Here is a 19167-nt window from a genome sequence, read left to right on the forward strand (position 1 = left end):
TTCAGACTGAAGAAGTTGGATACATTTCTGAAACATTAGCTAGAGGCTGATTTATCAGGACTACAACTTTATTGAGATATGCACCATGAACACGATGAGGATGAGAAAGGGGGGGGGGGAATGGCTGTGTTAAGGGTGTGTAGCAGGACGGGTACTTTTTTGTTTCTGAGCAAATATCTCCATACTGTCAGCTGGAAGCAACATCAGACTGCAGCACATGAAAAATTGACTCAGTGAGTATTATGCAGTCATAATTATTATGCATAATAATGCATAATTATTCAGTTCAATTATGCATATATTATGCATAATTGAAGCTGCTGGAACAGTGAGGTGCTGATGAGAGAGAGTAGAAAGCAGAGGAGAGCTAGTGAATAAGGAAGTGCAGCGGATTACTATGGAGAAGGAGAGGGCAGCTATGAAGAGGAAGGAGAGTGGAACAGCGCTCGGTTGAGATGACATACCTGTAGAGATGTCTAGGAGAGAGGGCAGTGGAATTTTTAACTAGTCTGTTTAATAGTCTTGGAGAGTGAGAGGATGCATGAAAACCCATGCCATGAAGAGATGAGAAAGAGTTAAGAAAAGTGGTGATGATCAATGAGGAGCACTATGACTTAATGCTGAGAAAGAGCGTTGAGTGTGTTGGTATTTGAGGACTGTGGAGAAAGCTTATATTAGGATGCCAAGACAGGAACTGTGGTACTGCATGAGGAAGGTGGGAGAGGTGGAGGTATGAAGTTAGTAGAAGCAAGATAGAATATGTGTGTGTGCATGAAAAAGCGACAGATGGAAAGCTGAAGCTGCGAGGAGCAGAAGTAGTGAAGGTGGATCAGTTTAAATATCTGGGTTTAATGCAATGCAATGGACAGCTTGCAAGAGAGGTGAAGGGCCGAGTGCTAGGGTGGAGTGCGTGGAGACGAGTGTCAGTGGTGATTTGTGACAGAAGAATAGTTACAACAATGAAGGTGAAAGTTTCTAGGATGGTAGCGAGACCTGCTATGATGTATGGCACGGAGAGGCCTGGCCTTCTGTTTCTGTACAGGCCACGCCTCTGTATTCAGGTGAATAAATTAGCCTGTGAAGGGAAATGCGTTTGTTATGAAAAAGGAAATTTTTTGTTGTAAATTTGAGGCTGTAAACATGCTTTTTATGCTGTAAAATTGGGCATGTTAACATTTAGAGATCGAACTATTCTGAAGACAGCTCCTCAAGTGTTCACTAGAGGAACTGCAGCTTTTCAGCTCTGGAATAAAGGTTGATTAGCTGAACACGTGACTTTTTAGTAGAGACCGTAAAGATTAATAATAAAGATAAATACTCTAACTTTGATTAGAACCCCGATACAATAACGCTTTGAGAGAGGGCGGGGATGTTGACGTTTCTCGGGCGGAGTGATACTTCTGCACTGTTTAAACAGTGGAAGAGCACCTGGCCTCACCTGTCTGGAACTTTGTTTCCGCTTGCGGGAAACGGCAAAACTGGCGACTTTTAAACGAAGGTACGGATTGTCTCAGTGATGTGACCGGATTTAAAAACAGGTAAATCAACCGTTAACTTTTTTAAAAGATATATTTTAAAACCCGGTGCGGCGAAGAATCAACGGGCTGAGTCGTACTAAATATAGAGTTGCTAAACAAGTTCTGGCTGAAGCTACTTTTTCTTTCACGGGCTTCTAAAGTTACTCTACAGTGCATTTAAAGGCCCAGAAACGTCTCTGTGACACCTTAAGCCTTCACAGCAAACTCTAGACAATAAACTTGATCAACAGTGACCTGTTGTTTTTTTTTGTTTTTGTTTTTTAAAGTGAAATACCGATAATGTGGACCGGTCGTCCAGAAGCAGAAGTATTTCCTGAGAAATCGCAGCGGCTGCCTCACATATTTTAATGCGTGTACAGCTTTGAGCACTCCTATCTCATTTTCTTAAATGTTTAAGAAAACAAAACATTTGATAACACATTAGATCTTTTTTTCTAACGACTTTGCTCGATATTTTCAATCCTGAACAGCTCAAATCAGATTAATGGACGATGCAGCTGATTCTTGGTTGAGGCCTCAAAGTGGTGAAATGCCATCAGAACTGCTTTAGTTCTCAATGTCATAGATTCAAAGAGGTGCTGGAAACGTTCTTCAGAGATGTTGCTTCATGTTGATATGATTGCATCACACAGTTGCTGCAGATTTGTGAGCTGCGCATCCATTATGGGTCTGCTGTTCCACCACATGTCAGAGGTGCTCTGTTAGGTTGAGATCTAGTAACTGTCAGTGCAGTGAATTCATTATCATGTTCAAGAAACCAGTTTGAGATGATTTCAGCTTTGTGACGTGGCACGTTATCCTACTAGAAGCAACTATCAGCAGATGGGTACATTGGTCTCAAAGAGAGATGGTTAGCAACAGTACTCAGGTTGGTACTAAGGGGTCCAAAATATACCACAAGAATGTCCCCTAAATTGTTACATCACAAGCAGCCTGAAATGCTGATACAAGGCAGGATGGAGCCATGCTTTCACATTTCTGCCAAATTCTGATCGTACAATCAGAATGTTGCAGTAGAAATTGAGACTCAAAATAAAATGTTATTTGTATAGGACATTTTCAGAAGAATCTCAAGCAACAATAAAATGAATCAAATACAAGTTTAAAAAGAAGCATTTTTAGCTGCTTGTTAAAAGGGATCAAATCCATTGATCAGAGGCTCAGAAGGATGTAATTGCAGATCTGGGGGCCACTGTTAAAAAAGCTCTCAGCCTTGTGTGATGCGGGCCCTGATCACTTGACCTCCAGGACCTTGCTGGGAATGCAAGGATGTAAAAGTTCACTGATGTAACCTGAAGTTTGTCTGTGCAGAGCTCTAAAAGTCAAAGCCAGATCCTTAAAGTAGACTCTAAAGATAATGGGGAGTCAAGGCGATTGAATTAACAATGTTGTGAAGTGGGAGCACTCAGGAGATTTAGAAGATAACCTATAGAAGTTTCAAGGAAGCTTTCTTAAGACAAGTGAACAATGAATTGCAGTAATCCAAATGTGATGAAATAAAGGTGTGAATAACGATTTTCCCTTCAGAGTGTGACCCAATGAAACTGAACTTGGTAATATTTCTCAAGTAGAATCCAAGAGTGAACCAGAGATTTAACGTAAGCATTCAAAGTAAAGGCCGAGTCAGAAGTTACACCTGAGAGAAGATTTAGCTAACGTGGCAGAGGATCAAAAATGTCCATAACCTTAGACACAAATCTTTTCAAAGCACAAAAAAAGGCTTCTGTTTTTGCTTCATTAAGTAGAAGAAAATTGTCAAACATCAAACTTTTAATATTTTCTAAATCCAAGAGTAACTATACAACTTAGAAAAATCTTGGGGCTTAAAGGAGGCATACAAATGAACGTCATCTGCATAGAATGATCCAAAAAAGTACTTAATAGTGCTCAAACTGTGCTGAAGAGGGACGGAAACAGCCTTCTGGTACACCGTAGGCAGGAGAATAGGACCTAGACTTGGAAGCAGTCATGGGAAAGGACCATTCAGGCAGAAGTGATCAGAGTCATTTCAAACCAGGCCACGATACGCCCACCCAGTATCTCAGTTAACTGAGCAAAAAGTGATCGTCAACATTTCTGAAGGTAGACATCAGCAGAACAGATCAATCTCCTGCATGATTGATCCGGGGCTGGGTGGCGGGGGCAGCACCTCCCTCTACCCTGCCACCTCCTCCTGCTTGTCCTTGGGAACACCAAGACATTCCCAGCAGTGGAACCTGGTGTGGCCTTCTGCTGCTGTAGCCAATCTGCTTCAAGTGTTGTGCTGTGTATTCAAAGATCCTCTTCTGCATGTCTTGGTTGTAACAAGTGGTTGTTTGAGTTACTGTTACCTTCCTATCAGCTCAAAGCAGTGCGGTAGTTGCTGGTGAAGTTGCTGCCATGTGATTAGCTGATTAAATATTTGCATTAAAGATAAATTCAACAAGCGTACCTAACAAAGTGGCCTTTGAGTGTACATCGTGATCTCCTAATAATTTTCCCGTTCACCCTCTGGATTAGTCGTTTATTGCATTTGCGACTCAGACACGTAGTGATTCATGTATTAATCCTGTCACATAAATCAGAGCTGCAGTAACATGTTGTATGCACAGTGCTGGTATGTGTGACGACAGAGTGAGCCATATCTGGTAACACGCCCATGATAAACGGTGAACTTTGATGTTTTTATGAAGCTCAAGTTGAAGCAGGCTGCTGCTTCAAGCATCGTTATAATGTTTTGTTCCCTCTCTCACAGAGAAATGCGAACAAAGAGGACTTTTAGGAGCTGGTAACAACAGATTCTCAGCAGTGCAGCTGGTATTGACTAGAAGTAAAGAAACACCAAGAATGGCTGACCTAATCAACAACACAAGTGAGGAGCTGGCATTTTCACCTGCTGCTTCAACTGCAGAGCCACAAACGCCAGTAAGTAAAAAGCCACAAGAACACAACGGCTTGGAGGACAAAAGAAAGCTTACAGATGATGAGGAGGAGGAGGAGGAAGAAGAAGAAGATGATGATGCGACCAGCTCTGCTTTTCTGGAGCCAAGCACTTTACCGTGGTCGGCAGGCAGAAACAGCAGAGCCCTTACAGAGCAGGATGAGGGAATCTCGTCAGAAAAAGGAGGATCAGAGCTTGACGAGAGGGACACGGGAATCAGCAGAGGGAGCCAGGACCTGTCAGAGGAGCAGAGCCAGGAAGAGAGCGATGTGAAGAGCAAGACCAAATGGAGGGAGAGCATGCCCGAGGGGGAGAGGTGGAGGGACGATGAGATTAAGGTGAAGCAGGGTGATAAAGAGGACGGCTCCCTCGCAGATGATGAGGATGAGGAAGAGGAAGACGAAGGGGGATTAACATGGGTCTCGGAAAAATCATCTCCAGGTTTCACGCCACAAGTCACGATTTTGAATCACTCCACGAAAGAGGTTCCCGAGGTGAGCAGGCCACTCGGAGAGAAGGAGGTGGAGCCGGAGATAGAGCACGACTCCGTTGTAGAGTTTTACCCGGAGTGGACAACCAATGACGACAAGTACTGTGAGTATCCCGACCAACCCAGACTCTGCTACACCCAGCCCACTTTTTTTATTAGCATTAATAAGGACCTACTCCTTGCACCGCTGAAATCTTAGTGCTTAGTGCTCTTATTCTGAAAAGTTGTTTCATTTTTGTTTTCAAAGTATTTAAAACTCCATCACAGTCATGAGGTGAGCAGCCAAAGTTGGCACACAGGCACATATCATTGATATCAGGTATTACGATGTCATCGCATTCCTTAACAACCTACTAACTGGCTGAAACAGCCTATTTGTGGCTTTTACGCACCTAGCACACCTTACAAAAAGAACAGTATTTTAATTTCACACCAATAAAATCTTGAATTGTGCTATATAGTACTCTTTTTAGTACTCTTGGATCTGTCTTTATATGGTTACCTGAGACTCGAGGCTCTACTTGATAGCACAGAAGCTCCACCTTCATGAGGGGCTGCCAATCAGAAGAGGAGCTTGTTTCACACAGTGGGTGAACTGAGGAGCTGCATCAAGACTAAGTATGAGAGAAATCAGGAAGTGTGACTCATGCAAAGTTACTCTATTAAAGTCAAAGAATAAAAATATGGAGTAGTAATTGAGGATAATAGGTCCGCTTTAATTTGATGATCTAATCACATGTTGGTTCTGTTCCAAGTAGGTTAGCGTGTTTTCTGGAGCGCATTTTCCCCCAGTGAGAAAGTCATTGGTGACCCGACCTAGATCTCCCTTTTTTTTTTTTTGGTGCTTAACTGGAATTAATGACACGTAATTATGTCTTTAGGTGAATCATGCTGTGGCTTCAGGATATGTTGTGTCATCTTTTTTGGCACAGTCTCCTTCCTGCAGAGTTACTTTGGCTAATCATAAACCGTAACTGTGTTCTTCCTCCTCAGACCTGTGTGAGCATATCTGCAAGGAGAAACTGAGGGTGGTTTTGGCGATGGTAGCTGCAGCAATACTTTTCCCTTTCCTGGTGTGGGGTGGTTACGCCCTAATACCTTTTGATTCGCCAAAGCTTGAAAGCGCCCCCCTCAGGGTGGTGTACACACTGCGCTGCGCCTTTTTTGCCAGCGTGCCCATCCTGCTCGGTGAGACTTTAGTGTTTTCCTGTGTTTAAAATTGTAATGCACCAAAGCAAATCTGTCATGCAAATAAGAAAATGAGGTGACTATGATCTTTCTCTGCAGGCGTGGTGGTGCAGGGCCTCGCCCGGCTGCGTTACAGCGCGGTCAAGCCCCTCGTTCAGAGTAACCTGTTGAACATACAAGTGGCCGTGCACTGGCACTACGTCAATGAATCGCTCGGCCTCTTCCTCTTCTACTTCCTGCAGCTTGCTGTCATGGCAACCTACATCAGCCAGGACCTCATCAAACTGGTGCCGCTGCTTACCATCGTATTTGTTTTTGGCAGGTACGTGTTTGTGTGCGTGTTGTCAGCAACTGGTAGTTCAGTGATGAAAATATTATTAGTTTATACCTACTGAATGACACTCTCATAAGACTCATCTCTCATAAGACTTTTCAGACTATCTAAACATGGAGCACAGCAATGATTAAGTAAAGGAGGGTTCTGTGTCAAGCCTGCATTGGTGCTCTCTGGGTACTCAAGCGCCAGAGATATTAATTTTGTGTTAAAGTGTGATTGTGATGCTGGCCAGCGGTGTGAATGTGAGAGTTTTTACTTGCATCTGTCTAGGATGTACCCTGCTTCTTGCTCACTGTCAGCTGGTATAGGGTCATCTTCCCTTAGCCCGAATTAGATAAATGGTAAAGAAAATGCTGATATAGATGGAATTTTATGGATGGAATGATTTTCCAACTTCCTAACAGACCGTGCAGAAGCTCAAAGAATCCCAAACAAATACAGAGGGAGATGTTTTAAGAGCTTGAAAAGATTAGACTTTCCAAAGAAAATGTCATGTATTTCTGTTTCTGGTCTATACTTGCATCGCTGTACCAGTGCTGCTGCAGAGGTACAGTGGAGATAAATTATACGTTTGTGGTGATGTCACTGTTTGCGTGCAACATGGTCACTCTTGTGTGACCTCATCAGAAGCTCGAATGTCCTCAGCAACACTAATATCAGGAGGGACTAGGACCTCTGGTATAATAAGCTGACATGGTGTCACACCTCTTCTCTGCTTCTATAGCAAGGAGGCTGTCTGGTGAAAGGCTCACTCATGGTACTCAGAGAACCGGGGTTATATACATAACCTTAAAGTTCTGGTCTTTTACATGTGTTGATGGGCAGGTTTTGTCTGAGTCACAAAAGTAAATTAAGGAAATTAGTGCAAGTTTTGCATGTCCTCAGTACCAGTATAGGTGGTCACATCATTGTGCTTGACAAAACCAGTGTGTCGATCATAATAGGCTCGTATGATTGGAGTTTAACCATGCATTGCATTAACTTTTGATAATTTGTGCCAAGTAAGGGAATCATCAGCAGTTTTTGAAGGATTGTTTAAAAAAAAAAAAAAAAAAAAAAAACCTCAACTAAAAGTTTGTCCAGATGTCCGCACGTCATAATGACCAAACCTATTACAGTTCATGCTAAGGGGGAGGGTTGATGACAACACTGTTGCAGTTACTTTACTAAAATCCAGGAGCTGTTGTACGTCAGTACGATTTATCCTCCATTAGCTATGATTGTCCCTATACAATGATCTGAATCCATGAAAGTTTTGTCTGTGATAAAGTTTTAAACCTGTTCGACTGTCACAGTCGTCTCTGTGAAACCTGGGAAAGGTGCTGAGCAGACAAAAGTCCAACTAAAGCTGCAAAGTCAGCGTGCTCAGACTCCGTCATTACTACGACTTCACTAGACTGACTAGGTCAAATTTCTGTGAGACAAAGTGCGGCTGTAGTGAGTGTTTTTTAAAAAGCTTTTAATGTGATTACTCCTCTGATCTTTAGGTCTACAACAGTGAACTCTAATCCCTTTAAAATGCTGCTTGATGCTTTAATTGGTTTTTATTTGGTTGCACATTAGCTCCACAAGTATGAGGTAAAGACTGTGAAACCATTACTTTCAAATTGTACTGTGCAAGAACAGATAATCATCTTCACTTGTAAAAAAAACAAACTGTTTTTGTGCCCCAGTTAAATGAATAAATGAGGAGAAGCTGAAGAACAAAGTTTCTTTTCAAACTTTAAAGAATCATCAGCCCAAAAAGCCTTTTTAACAGCCTTTTAAATAAAGTTTCACTCTTTGTTCAGTCAGTGGCTGAACAAACAAACATGACCCCTCGATCAGTTTTACTAAATTGAATACAGTGAAACTATTTGCATGCTCGAGCACGATTAAAACAAGATATATTATCTAAACCACAGAGAGGGTGAATAACTTGTTATATAACCTGTTACTTCCTGCTGTTTCTCTGTTGGACTCGTCATGCCTCTAACTGCTTTCCTGCCTTTCATCATCTGGTTCAACTGGGGATTTGCCCTAAACCTGTCTGATCACCCGTACTGCTGCAGTTACTTTATCCACAGTTTAAAGCTTGCATTCAAAAGAAAAACATCTGCAGTGGGGACATCACAGTGCCGCCTGCTTACAAAAAACAGTGAGCCAGTCGTATCGATCCCTGGTTCAAAGAGTGTGCTGTGGGACTCTGAAAACTAGTGATAAGTCAAGGGTAGCTCATGGTTTATTTCTCAAAAATTGCAGTCTGAAATTGCACTCAAAGATTATTTTTTTTAGTTTTTTTTACCTTTGTGCACGTCATTATATTTTGGGTAATCTGCATAAACCAGGGGTGGGCAACTCCTGGCCTCAAGGACCGGTGACCTGTAGGTTTTAGATGTGTCCTTGAGCCAACACAGTTCCAACTGTGATTTAAATGGCTAAATTACTTCCTCAACATGTCTTGAAGTTCTCCAGAGGCCTGGTAATGAACTTATCATTCGATTCAGTTGTATTGACCCAGGGTGATAACTAAAACCTGTATGACCACCGGCCCTTGAGGCCTGGAGTTCCCCACCCCTGGTATAACCAATTAGGAGCAACATACAGTGGCTTGCAAAAGTATTCGGCTCCCTTGAACTTTTCCACATTTTCTCACATTACAGCCACAAACATGAATCAATTTTATTTGAATTCCACTTTAAAGACCGATACAAAGTGGTGTACATGTAAGAAGTGGAACGAAAATCACACATGATTCCAAACATCTTTTACAAATAACTGAAAAGTGGGGTGTGCGTAATTATTCAGCTCCCTGAGTCAATACTTTGTAGAACCACCTTTTGCTGCAATTACAGCTGCCAGTCTTTTAGGGTCTGTCTCTACCAGCTCTGCACATCTAGAGACTGAAATCCTTGCCCATTCTTCTTTGCAAAACAGCTCCAGCTCAGTCAGATTAGATGGACAGCGTTTGTGAACAGCAGTTTTCAGATCTTGCCACAGATTCTTGGTTGGATTTAGATCTGGACTTTGACTGGGCCATTCTAACACATGGATATGTTTTGTGTTAAACCATTCCATTGTTGCCCTGGCTTTATGTTTGGGTCGTTGTCCTGCTGGAAGGTGAACCTCCGCCCCAGTCTCAAGTCTTTTGCAGACTCCAAGAGGTTTTCTTCCAGGATTGCCCTGTATTTGGCTCCATCCATCTTCCCATCAACTCTGACCAGCTTCACTGTCCCTGTTGAAGAGAAGCACCCCCAGAGCATGATGCTGCCACCACCATATTTGACAGTGGGGATGGTGTGTTCAGAGTGATGTGCAGTGATAGTTTTCCGCCACACGTAGGGTTTTGCATTTTGGCCTAAAAGTTCCATTTTGGTCTCATCTGACCAGAGCACCTTCTTCCACATGTTTGCTGTGTCCCCCACATGGCTTGTGGCAAACTGCAAACGGGACTTCTTATGGTTTTCTTTTAACAATGGCTTTCTTCTTGCCACTCTTCCATAAAGGCCAACTTTGTGCAATGCACAACTAATAGTTGTCCTATGGACAGATTCCCCCACCTGAGCTGTAGATCTCTGCAGCTCGTCCAGAGTCACCATGGGCCTCTTGGCTGCATTTCTGATCAGTGCTCTCCTTGTTCGGCCTGTGAGTTTAGGTGGACGGCCTTGTCTTGGTAAGTTATACTTTTGCAAGCCACTGCATTTGGCATCAGAAGCTCTCTGGTTCCCATTTGTAGCCAATGTTCTGTTAACCTGTTACATCTGAGCATAAATGGACGGTGTGGAATAGATTTTAGCATTTTATAAACCAGATTTAATAGGTAACAGCTGATTTAGACTTCTGCAGCGAGTCTTCGTTGAGCTGATGATGTCACCTACACACGTGGACAAGCTTCGAGGCTACGTTCTGCTTTTCATAAGCAGTCTGCTGCCAGCCGATTTTAAAAACTGCTGTAATAATGAATACATTTAATTTCCAACTCGGGCTGAGAGCTCTGAGACGATAATTAATTCTTCCTATACCACAGCACTTTGAGCTACATACTGAAAAATAAGGCCTCAAATCTCCAGTACTCCATCACATTGTGCCCTGAAAAAGATCTGACAGTCTCGAAAACACGATGACAGAAAATTAGGACACTTTAAAAAAAAAAAAAAAAAAAAAAAAAAGAAGCCTCTATTAGGCCATTAGTGCAGCTTTGAGTCATCAAGCACTCGATACAAAAACAGATGAAAAGGATAAAGGAGCTGCGCTGTCTAATGTTCCTGCTGAAAGGAGAGAGTGGGTGTGTGGGCTGATGCGGGCAGTGATCAGATCTTCTCTCAGTATTGTGTCCAGCTGCTGGTGACTGTGCTTCAAACAGAAATGAGTCTCATCCCCCTCTCGTTGCAGGCTGATCTACTGGCTCTGCCTCTCCCTGGGCAGCAGCGCCAGAGGCTTCGGCTTCGGCTTCTCCTTCTTCCCCATACTAGTCATGCTGGGCACCAACCTCTACTTCGTGTGCTCGTCGATGGGACAAGACGGCGTCTTTGACGTGGCGCTGCCCACCTCTGCTCCTCCACCCAGGCAGCGCTGGTGGGGTTAAAAGGGCGTGGAGCAGAAAGAGACAATGAAACCTGTAATATAATACTTGGAGTATAACGATACAGTTTTTGCTCACAGACAGCTCGTTCTGTCCTGGTGGGTCCAAGTTTTAATAAAGAAGTCATCTGCTGATGAATTAAATATGCTTTATGATCATTGATCAGCAGTGTTGTGTAAAAATATATATATTTTTGTATAATTTAGCCCTGATGCAGTTCATCATACGGGGCTGTTAATCAGTGACTTCATGAAAAGCTAAAGGATCACGACTTAGTGCGAAATGTTTCCTCGGACCTTTTTCTGTTTACAAAGAATTCAAACGTACGAGCTCGTTATGTTGTGGGTGAAGAAAGTGACTTTAAAAACCGGAGCGTCAAAATCATCAAAATCAGAAACATTTAATCAACCGTCCAATCATAAAACATATGACTCTGTACAGTCGTTTCTTTTTTTTTGTTTTTGAACTTCGCTTTGAGCAGACTGACGTAGACGATCCGGTTTATATAGATTTAACATTTTGGACGCCCTCATGAGACGATCCGTTCTTAGTGAGCTACAACTCTGTGGTCTCATGTTTTGTGCTGATGTAGTACTTTTTTGTATGTTTGTATATCTACTTGTTATTTTTTCACTTTAGGTCATATTTAGTGATTTAAACTTTAAAATACACAAACTAAAACAAAATCTGAACTCTCGACATAAGAGAATTAAAAGATTTTCAAATCATTGTCTTTCACTTATTTGTTTATTTTCACACTGCTGCTGCCAGCTGTGTGGCTTCTTAAACTTAATATTTATAACTGTGCCTGTTAAATGCACCTTTGTTGTTTTGATCAAAGGCTTTTCTTTGTTGATAGCAGCACAAAGTGAAATGCTATTTTTGGATTGTCCTTTTTTTTTTTTTTTTTGTGTCCAAAGGATGTTTTGTGTTTACCCCCCCCCCCCCCCCCCCCCCCCTCCTGCTGTGAGTGGTAAATATGTAAAGAAAATGTCAATATTTGGGCCCCTGAATGAGTTCAATAAATCTTCATTATGAAACATGATAACAGTGCAGCTGATGATTCAGATTAAAATGCCTCATTTCATCAATTCTGTCCGGGAAAGGGTGAGTCAATGTTCTGAGTTTTGGCAACATCAGAATGTAAAGCTGAAAAATGCCCCCAGTCCTGAAAAGCAGACTGCAGAGCCACGATCGCGGTGACCCGACGAAGCTCGAGGAGCGCCGTGAGTAACGCCGTGAGTAACGCCGTATCAAAACCAGCAAACGGCGGACGTGAATGAACTCTGAGTCAGTGCCACAGGGTTGAAGTCCATTACTGCGTCTGCTATCAGAGGGATCGTGAACCCTCCACTTGCCCATCCAATATCAATCATTAACATTATCAGTGTAACGATGTGTTCAAATCAATAGATTCAGTCCTTGTCTAACAGAGTCCCTCAAACATCCCAGAACTGTGGTGCCAACACAAAGCTGCTTTACATCTGTGTAACTTTATTTAAGCAGTCATTTATTGATTCATTTTCGAGCTAAAATTTGTGAGTTGCAATAAAATTGCACAATGTACTTTTCCTTAATCACAATACAAGGCTTGTCAGCATTGAAGGGTGGACATGAGCTGCTTGAATGTTCTCCCACACACACACACACACACACACACACACACACACACACACACACACACCTTTGCCTCTTTAGACATGTGTCTTGGTTGGTATGTTTGCTTTAGTTTCCCCAGCCTTTGTCATGTCATGCGTGTGCGTGTACACACCCATTATTCCATATCAAACTTTTCCATGTTGGGCTTGTTGTGATCTGTCCAGGAATCCCAGTAAACTCACAATCCGATCGGGAACTACCCTTGAAGGGAGTTTAGAGCCACCTTCATTTGCCGACTTGTTTTCTCTCTCTGCATTTTATTTATTTTCTTTTGTAAATTAGTAGAACTGACAAATGTTACTAAGGCTGTAGTCTGGTCAGGCGGTTACTTTGAGGATTGATCCAGCAGCAACAGCCTGCAGTGAAAAACATGTTTGTTTGTTTGTTTGTTTGTTCGCAGGTGTGGCTACGTTTTGTTTAAACTGATGACCAAGAAGTCGAGTGTAAATTATAGTCTGGATCTAAAGTCCTGCAACAGTAATTCAATTTTTATCTAATGCCACACTTGTTTGCATTAAAAACAGCTTTTATTTCTCTGCTTTTACCAGTTTCCCCCCTGTGAAACATCAATGCAAACCCTTTAAATCACAATGAGTGAAGTCCATATACAATAACAGCGCCTTAAAAGATAATATTGGCTTTTTAGAAAAACTACAATTATTCATTCTTAAATCTCAGATGTTGTTGATGCACAGCTGCTGCTCACCTCCTCAGAGGTTGTGAGAGATGAGCTAAATTTGGCCGTCTGGTTATTGTCGAATGTGCGAATCGAACCTCCGTCTCACGTGTTTGTAACTGTGACAATAAGCAGAGGATGAAGAGGTGAAGGAAAAAAGGAAAGAGAGACACGTGAATGCACTAATGGACTGAATTCACAAAGATTTCTGGGTATTTCGCACCTCTTGCTGTGCCGCCACATGTTCCGGATGAGTCATTATAAAAGCACTTTTGCCCCCACCTCGACGCAGGAACAACAAAAAAAATGAATCACAGATCCAAATTCATTTCACTCAGTTTGTCTATTTAATATATAAAATACGGTAAAACATACGCAAAAAGGATAAGGTTTCAAGGGACTTGGATACTTTGGTACAACAAACACTTTTTTGTAAAAGCGGTATAGAATTTCAATAACATATCAGTGCATACTTTGTATATGAAAATATACACAAACTGTATATCATTCTCAAAAAAAACAACAAAAAAAGAAATATTTTCTTTACAACAAAACCCAAAGCAGACCAGCTCAACACAATATATTAGCTATAAATTTCATCTTTAGTATTTCATATGCTACATTATTCTGAGTTGTTTTAAAACTCATCTCTGATGCATGTCCTTATCATTACTGTACGTAACATATGTCATTGTTACCTGTATCCCATGCATTTACATGTTTCAAATTTCAGGATTTTACTAATTTCAGTTGTTTCCCGTTTTTATAAATATATTCTGTATCTTAATTAAAACTGCAGCATTTAACTGGTATTTCCTTCATTGCATTTGCTAATACCACAATAACTGATCGTGCAATTGTCAGCAAAGTTGCCTCAAAAAAGGAAACCAGTACTATATGTTTATGATACGGAAGAGAAAAATAAGAAAGAGGAAATTAAAAACAGTTGGCTATCCTACACAAAAAATAGCAATAAAATAAAAGCTCCATAATAATATCATTATAATAATAATAATAATAATAATAATAGACAATGGAACTGTCACCAGCACAAATTAATCCAAAAATAGTGAGATTCTAAAAAACATTGTACACAACAAGTAACAGGGGTGCAGGTTTTCATTTCTCATATAGATTGTCTTGTGACTACACTGCTAGATTGGACAGAGAACCTTTTTTTTTCCTTTTGTACATGAACAAAGCCAATCGGTGTGGTGTCACATCTCAGTCAAACATCAGCGCCCACAGAAACGAAGAGATGCCACTGAAGGTGAGTTTTTCTAAAAGTGGAAATGAGCGGGTGGTACGAGAGGAGATCGTTAGCTCTGTCTGCAGGAAGGCGGACACGCATCCCGAGTGTTCAAAAGGAATAGTTTGACATCTTGAAATTTCTTGATGGGATGTAGGCCGGAGAAGAGGCTCGATGCGACGGTCCAGCGGTCACACTCTGCCTGCCAGCACCTCTAAAGCTCACTCTGTCATTTTAACTTAAAAAAAAAAAAAAAGTGCTGCATTAATTTTGAGATCTTGCATCTCAACTCTGAGATGTGCCGCGGCTTGTAGTTGTGTAATGTAAATGCCTGAGCTCGATACTTTTATAGTATTGTGAAAATGGATGCAGACGACGCATAACTGAGCTCGAGCTGACTTTATGGTCGTTAACACCAAGACATGTCAGGTGGAGACATCCAAATTTATTTATGTACATTTTATACAAGCGGGGGATAAAAACAACAAATTTAATTGAATTGATTTTAAGTGTGTAAAAATTATCCAAATGGTGACACAGGCCTGCAAACGGTTCAAGATTCTCACTTGGATTTACTGCACTTTAGGCCGATGCTTAAATAATACACGTAAAATGCTTTGATTGGTGACATATCTAATTTGCACACAGGTCCTCAAACAATCGAATCTAGACTCATATTGTGTATAAGGAGAAAAATGGGCACCCTTTTTTAATCCTGTAAGACCCAACCCATCAAAAAACAGCCAGAAAATTCTGATTTTTTTCAAACTGAGATGTTCATTAACCCTTAAAGCAAAATCAACAAAAAATGTTTTTGCTATATCACGTTGTGTATGATATATTTTGATTATATACTTGCTATATATTTCTTTGTATCGCGTTTGATACACTGGGTGTTTTTGGCAATTTTTTGTTAACAACAATGTCAATTTTAGACCAAAAAAAAAGAGTTTTATCCATAAGTTTTTAAAATTATGGCAAGTATTGATCATGTTAATGAGATAGAGGTCTCAGAAACTCCTGTATTAAGGGCATTATAAGGTTAAGAGACACTAAAGATTACTGACAGCTTTCATGCTTGCATCACTTCCCGACTCTGACAAACTCTGGAGGGAATCACACATTATTCACTTTCTTTAGTGATTTTTGGGAAATTTGTATTTTAACGTTTGAATCTGAAGCTGTAAATAATGTAAATAATTCACTTTCATAAATGCAGCATTAGAGGTAAGCATCAGGCGTGTTGGCTGGTGTTTTGTGTACATACTGACCACATAAGTAAAAGCACAGATCTCCTCGTTCTCACTCACTGTATAAGTATTCCTTTAAAAAAAACTTCTCCAATAAGCGCTCTTTGAAAGTGTTGGCTGTTAAATTGCTAACCGTGGCTGACTGAGAGGGGAAAGCAGCGCTAACCTGAAATCAGTGGAGTGAAAAACTACCCTCCACACATACTAGGAAAGATGATGATGATGATGACGATGAAATACCTCAGCAACGCCGCCGCTAGACGCGTCAGTCTTTTGGAGAAAATCCCACGCGGCCCCAATGTCTTTTTCCGACTCGCAGCATGAACCCAGAGTCGGCGTCAAACGCTGCTCACCTACACTGACGGAAAGGTGTAGGATTGTTTAAATAACAGCCGGTCTGCACTTTGAGCATCGTCTCCAGGGGGAAAAAAAAGGTAAAGTAATCGAGAGCAATAAACAGCCTGGGTTCACACACCAATACACACACTTGAAATGGTTCAACGAAAAACAGATTTGTTCAAGAAAAGCTACACTTAAACGTCAAACTTGGTTTTCCCGATGGGAAAAAAAAGAAATTGTCAGCTTACAGTGACGTGGAAAAGATTTTACACGAGTCCGTCAAAGTGTATTTTACCTCTCTACGCTAGAAGTGAATGGCAGTGTCCTGATAATAAGTTTATGTCACGGTGTAGGATTCTTTCTTTGATCGTGGGTTCTTTTCTTCAAAAGAAAGAAAGAAGAAGAACTGTGGCAAGCGAATATGATGACACCACAACCAAGCAGGCCTCTGTGAGTGAGAGACGGAAAGTGCACACACCATCGACACTAGAATAAAATAGGTTTAGTTGAAACACGTCCGATCCGCCGGCACCACCCAGCGCGGCGTAACCCCTGCACCTGTATCTCAAAACATATCAAATGCACACTCATATATGCAAACAGATCCACTGAGAATCAACACATTGCTTGTTTTTAGGGATACCTAGCAAAGTCTATGCAAATATATTCATATGTACATACACGTCGTTGAAGCCGAAAAGCTACTTTTACTTTGTCGCCAACTGAAGCGGTAGAAATATAGAAAAATGTCTTTTTCCTTTCACTTTTTCGAAACACAGCAAAGAGCTAAGGAGAGCTATAGAGAGCTAAAGAGGACATCAAAGCTTTTTTTGTATAAGGAGTGATTTTTATACAAAGTCGGAATTCCTACTTCTGGACGACTAACAGAGTTTTAAAATACCAACAGATAGAGAACACTTGGACTTAGAGAACCAAATACTTCCCTACTCCAAAAAATCAAATCAAATAAAAAAAAAAAAAAAGAGCCAACAGAGGCTCAAAAAACTCTTACTATTGAATTTCACTTGGATGGCATCTACTCCTGCTAATAAGCTGAGTAACCGGCTGGATTTCCATCCGAGTTCCAGAGGAGATGAGGTGAGAGGACGGGAGGAGCACCCCAGTCTGTGAACAAAGTGACCGCCAATACAATTCAATGTTTCACGACAGTGCGAGCGATAGCATGTCCCTATAGAGAACAGGGGCATTTGGCATTTTGTTTGTTTCTCTTCTTTTATTTAAATCTCAAAGAGAAGTTGATATTGGCACTCTGGCGAGGTGCTCGACTCACACAGCTGCAGAGTGCCACCTGAGGGGCTCGGGGCCTGCCTGGTTGCATGAGGTCGTGGCAGCAGAGGCAAAAAAAAATAAATAAATAAAAAATCCTTTGACACAGAAATATTGTTACCTAGAAAGACCTTTGCTTGAGTCTGTTTTGGTCAGTGCCAAAAATTGCTCAGTCTTTGTCCAGATAAAGTTATTTCCTTTAGTGCAGTTTGGAAGTGCCTTACAGGAGAATCGACAGCACGCAGCCTAAATAAACGCTGGATTCTGGAGAGCAGGAAGTGGCGAGTCGTGCGGCATTAGTCCCGTAATGTCGACAGGCCACGAGTCACATTGTATTAAAATGAAAGGAGGTCGATGTAAATACATGGAGGCGATACGGAAACCGTGTGAAAGAGAAATGTTTGTTTCGTGGTTTCACTTTAAACAACGTATTTCTACCAAAGAAGAAAAAGAAAAATATCAATATGTGGGAGTCCATTCAAGCAAGAAGGCTTTAAAAATCTACTGTCCCTCCATCCGAGGGGCTAAAATATCCAGCTGAGCTCGGAGCCGTCCATCAGGATTTTTATGCTTGTTTTTAATGGGGTTTTTGGCAAAGCCTCTGAAGTCTGAGTGACGCAGCTGAGTAACATAACTGTGTGTGATGATAGTGTCACATGACAGTGGGGTCGGGGCAGTGGTGGTGGGACTAAGAATGAGTGTGGGTGCGTGTTGTGGGAGTCACCAAAACTTCACTGTGGGTGCAGAGAGAAGGTGTTGGTGCCTTTATGTGACCCAGGCATCCAATCTCATGCGCTTGATGTTTCCTCCCTCCTGGTCTTGTTCGTTCGACGCCCTGAGGAGCTCGGCCGACGGGCTGAACTCGGGCGGCACGGACCGGCTGGTGGGACCTGCCGAGCTGCCACCTCCACCTCCGGTCCCACCGCCTCCTCCTCCCGCACCTGCAGTGCCACCTCCGGCTGCTCCAGCGTCGTCGCGGTCGCTGCCTTCGAAGGAGCTGGCGTTGCTGCTTACGCTGTCTGCGGGCGAGCGGCCGGTCGGGGGCTCCAGGCATAGCAGGGAGCCGGGGTATTGAGGCGGAGCAGTCAGGATGGTACCTCCCGAGGTCGAGGATGCCGTGGTAGACGGAGGAGGGCAAGGGGTGCTGCGATCCCGGCCGGGCGAGATGGGCTCCGATTTGATGCTCACGCCGGAGCTTGTGTTGACGGTCAGCATGGCGCCTTGAGGGATGTTGGTCACCGGCCTGAGAATGGGGTCACAGAGGCAGAGGAAGAAAAATGGAAGGAAGACAAAGGGCAGAACAAAGAGGAAAAGCAAGAGACAATTTACAAATAATTAGCCACTTGACAAAAGGGAATATGGAAAAATTGGAAGACCACTCATGTGAAGACATAACCCACATTACGAAGCACAGCACCAACAGGGAAAAGCAACACTCCATTATTCCATAAAAACAATCAAATCTGAGCCTTTTAAAAGCAGGAGTTAAGATCCCAACTGCTCCCAAAAGATCAACAGAACAGCCGAAGAAGCGTGAAATGATTCGAGTGACAGGGTGGTTTGCAATGAGTCAGCTGTGACGGTGTAGAAACTCCAGAATGAGAAAACACAAAGTAATCTCGGGTTAGAGAACATGGCGGAAGCCGGAACTAAGTCTCTTTTCCTGTTTGACT

The 19167-nt window shown here is 42.1% G+C and overlaps 2 protein-coding genes across 7 annotated transcripts in view; one reads left to right on the forward strand and one right to left on the reverse strand.

Annotated features, from left to right (window-relative positions):
* The first annotated feature begins 1308 nt into the window (after positions 1 to 1308).
* Positions 1309 to 11762, forward strand: tmem79a (transmembrane protein 79a). 2 transcript variants are annotated; one of them, XM_076879198.1, is made up of 5 exons: positions 1309 to 1498; positions 4273 to 5052; positions 5942 to 6136; positions 6236 to 6458; positions 10845 to 11762. In XM_076879198.1, exons 2-5 carry the CDS (start codon positions 4365 to 4367, stop codon positions 11035 to 11037), a joined length of 1299 nt encoding a protein of 432 aa, XP_076735313.1. In that variant the 5' UTR covers positions 1309 to 1498; positions 4273 to 4364; the 3' UTR covers positions 11038 to 11762. The 2 variants fall into 2 exon arrangements, with proteins under 2 accessions (XP_076735313.1, XP_014269356.2); XM_014413870.4 differs by having other exon boundaries at positions 1310 to 1538.
* Positions 11763 to 13693: 1931 nt separating this feature from the next.
* The window catches only part of LOC101482893 (myocyte-specific enhancer factor 2D homolog), a 32206-nt gene continuing 26732 nt past the window's right edge, over positions 13694 to 19167 (reverse strand). For all 5 annotated transcript variants that reach the window (XM_004549111.4, XM_012918601.4, XM_004549112.4 and 2 more), the window contains one exon: positions 13694 to 18737. In XM_004549111.4, coding sequence (XP_004549168.3) covers positions 18260 to 18737 — 478 coding nt within the window. In that variant the 3' untranslated portion in view covers positions 13694 to 18259. The remainder of the gene's footprint in view (positions 18738 to 19167) is intronic.

This window comes from Maylandia zebra, linkage group LG22, assembly GCF_041146795.1.
Source record: "Maylandia zebra isolate NMK-2024a linkage group LG22, Mzebra_GT3a, whole genome shotgun sequence".
In the NCBI taxonomy this organism is placed as follows: domain Eukaryota; kingdom Metazoa; phylum Chordata; class Actinopteri; order Cichliformes; family Cichlidae; genus Maylandia; species Maylandia zebra.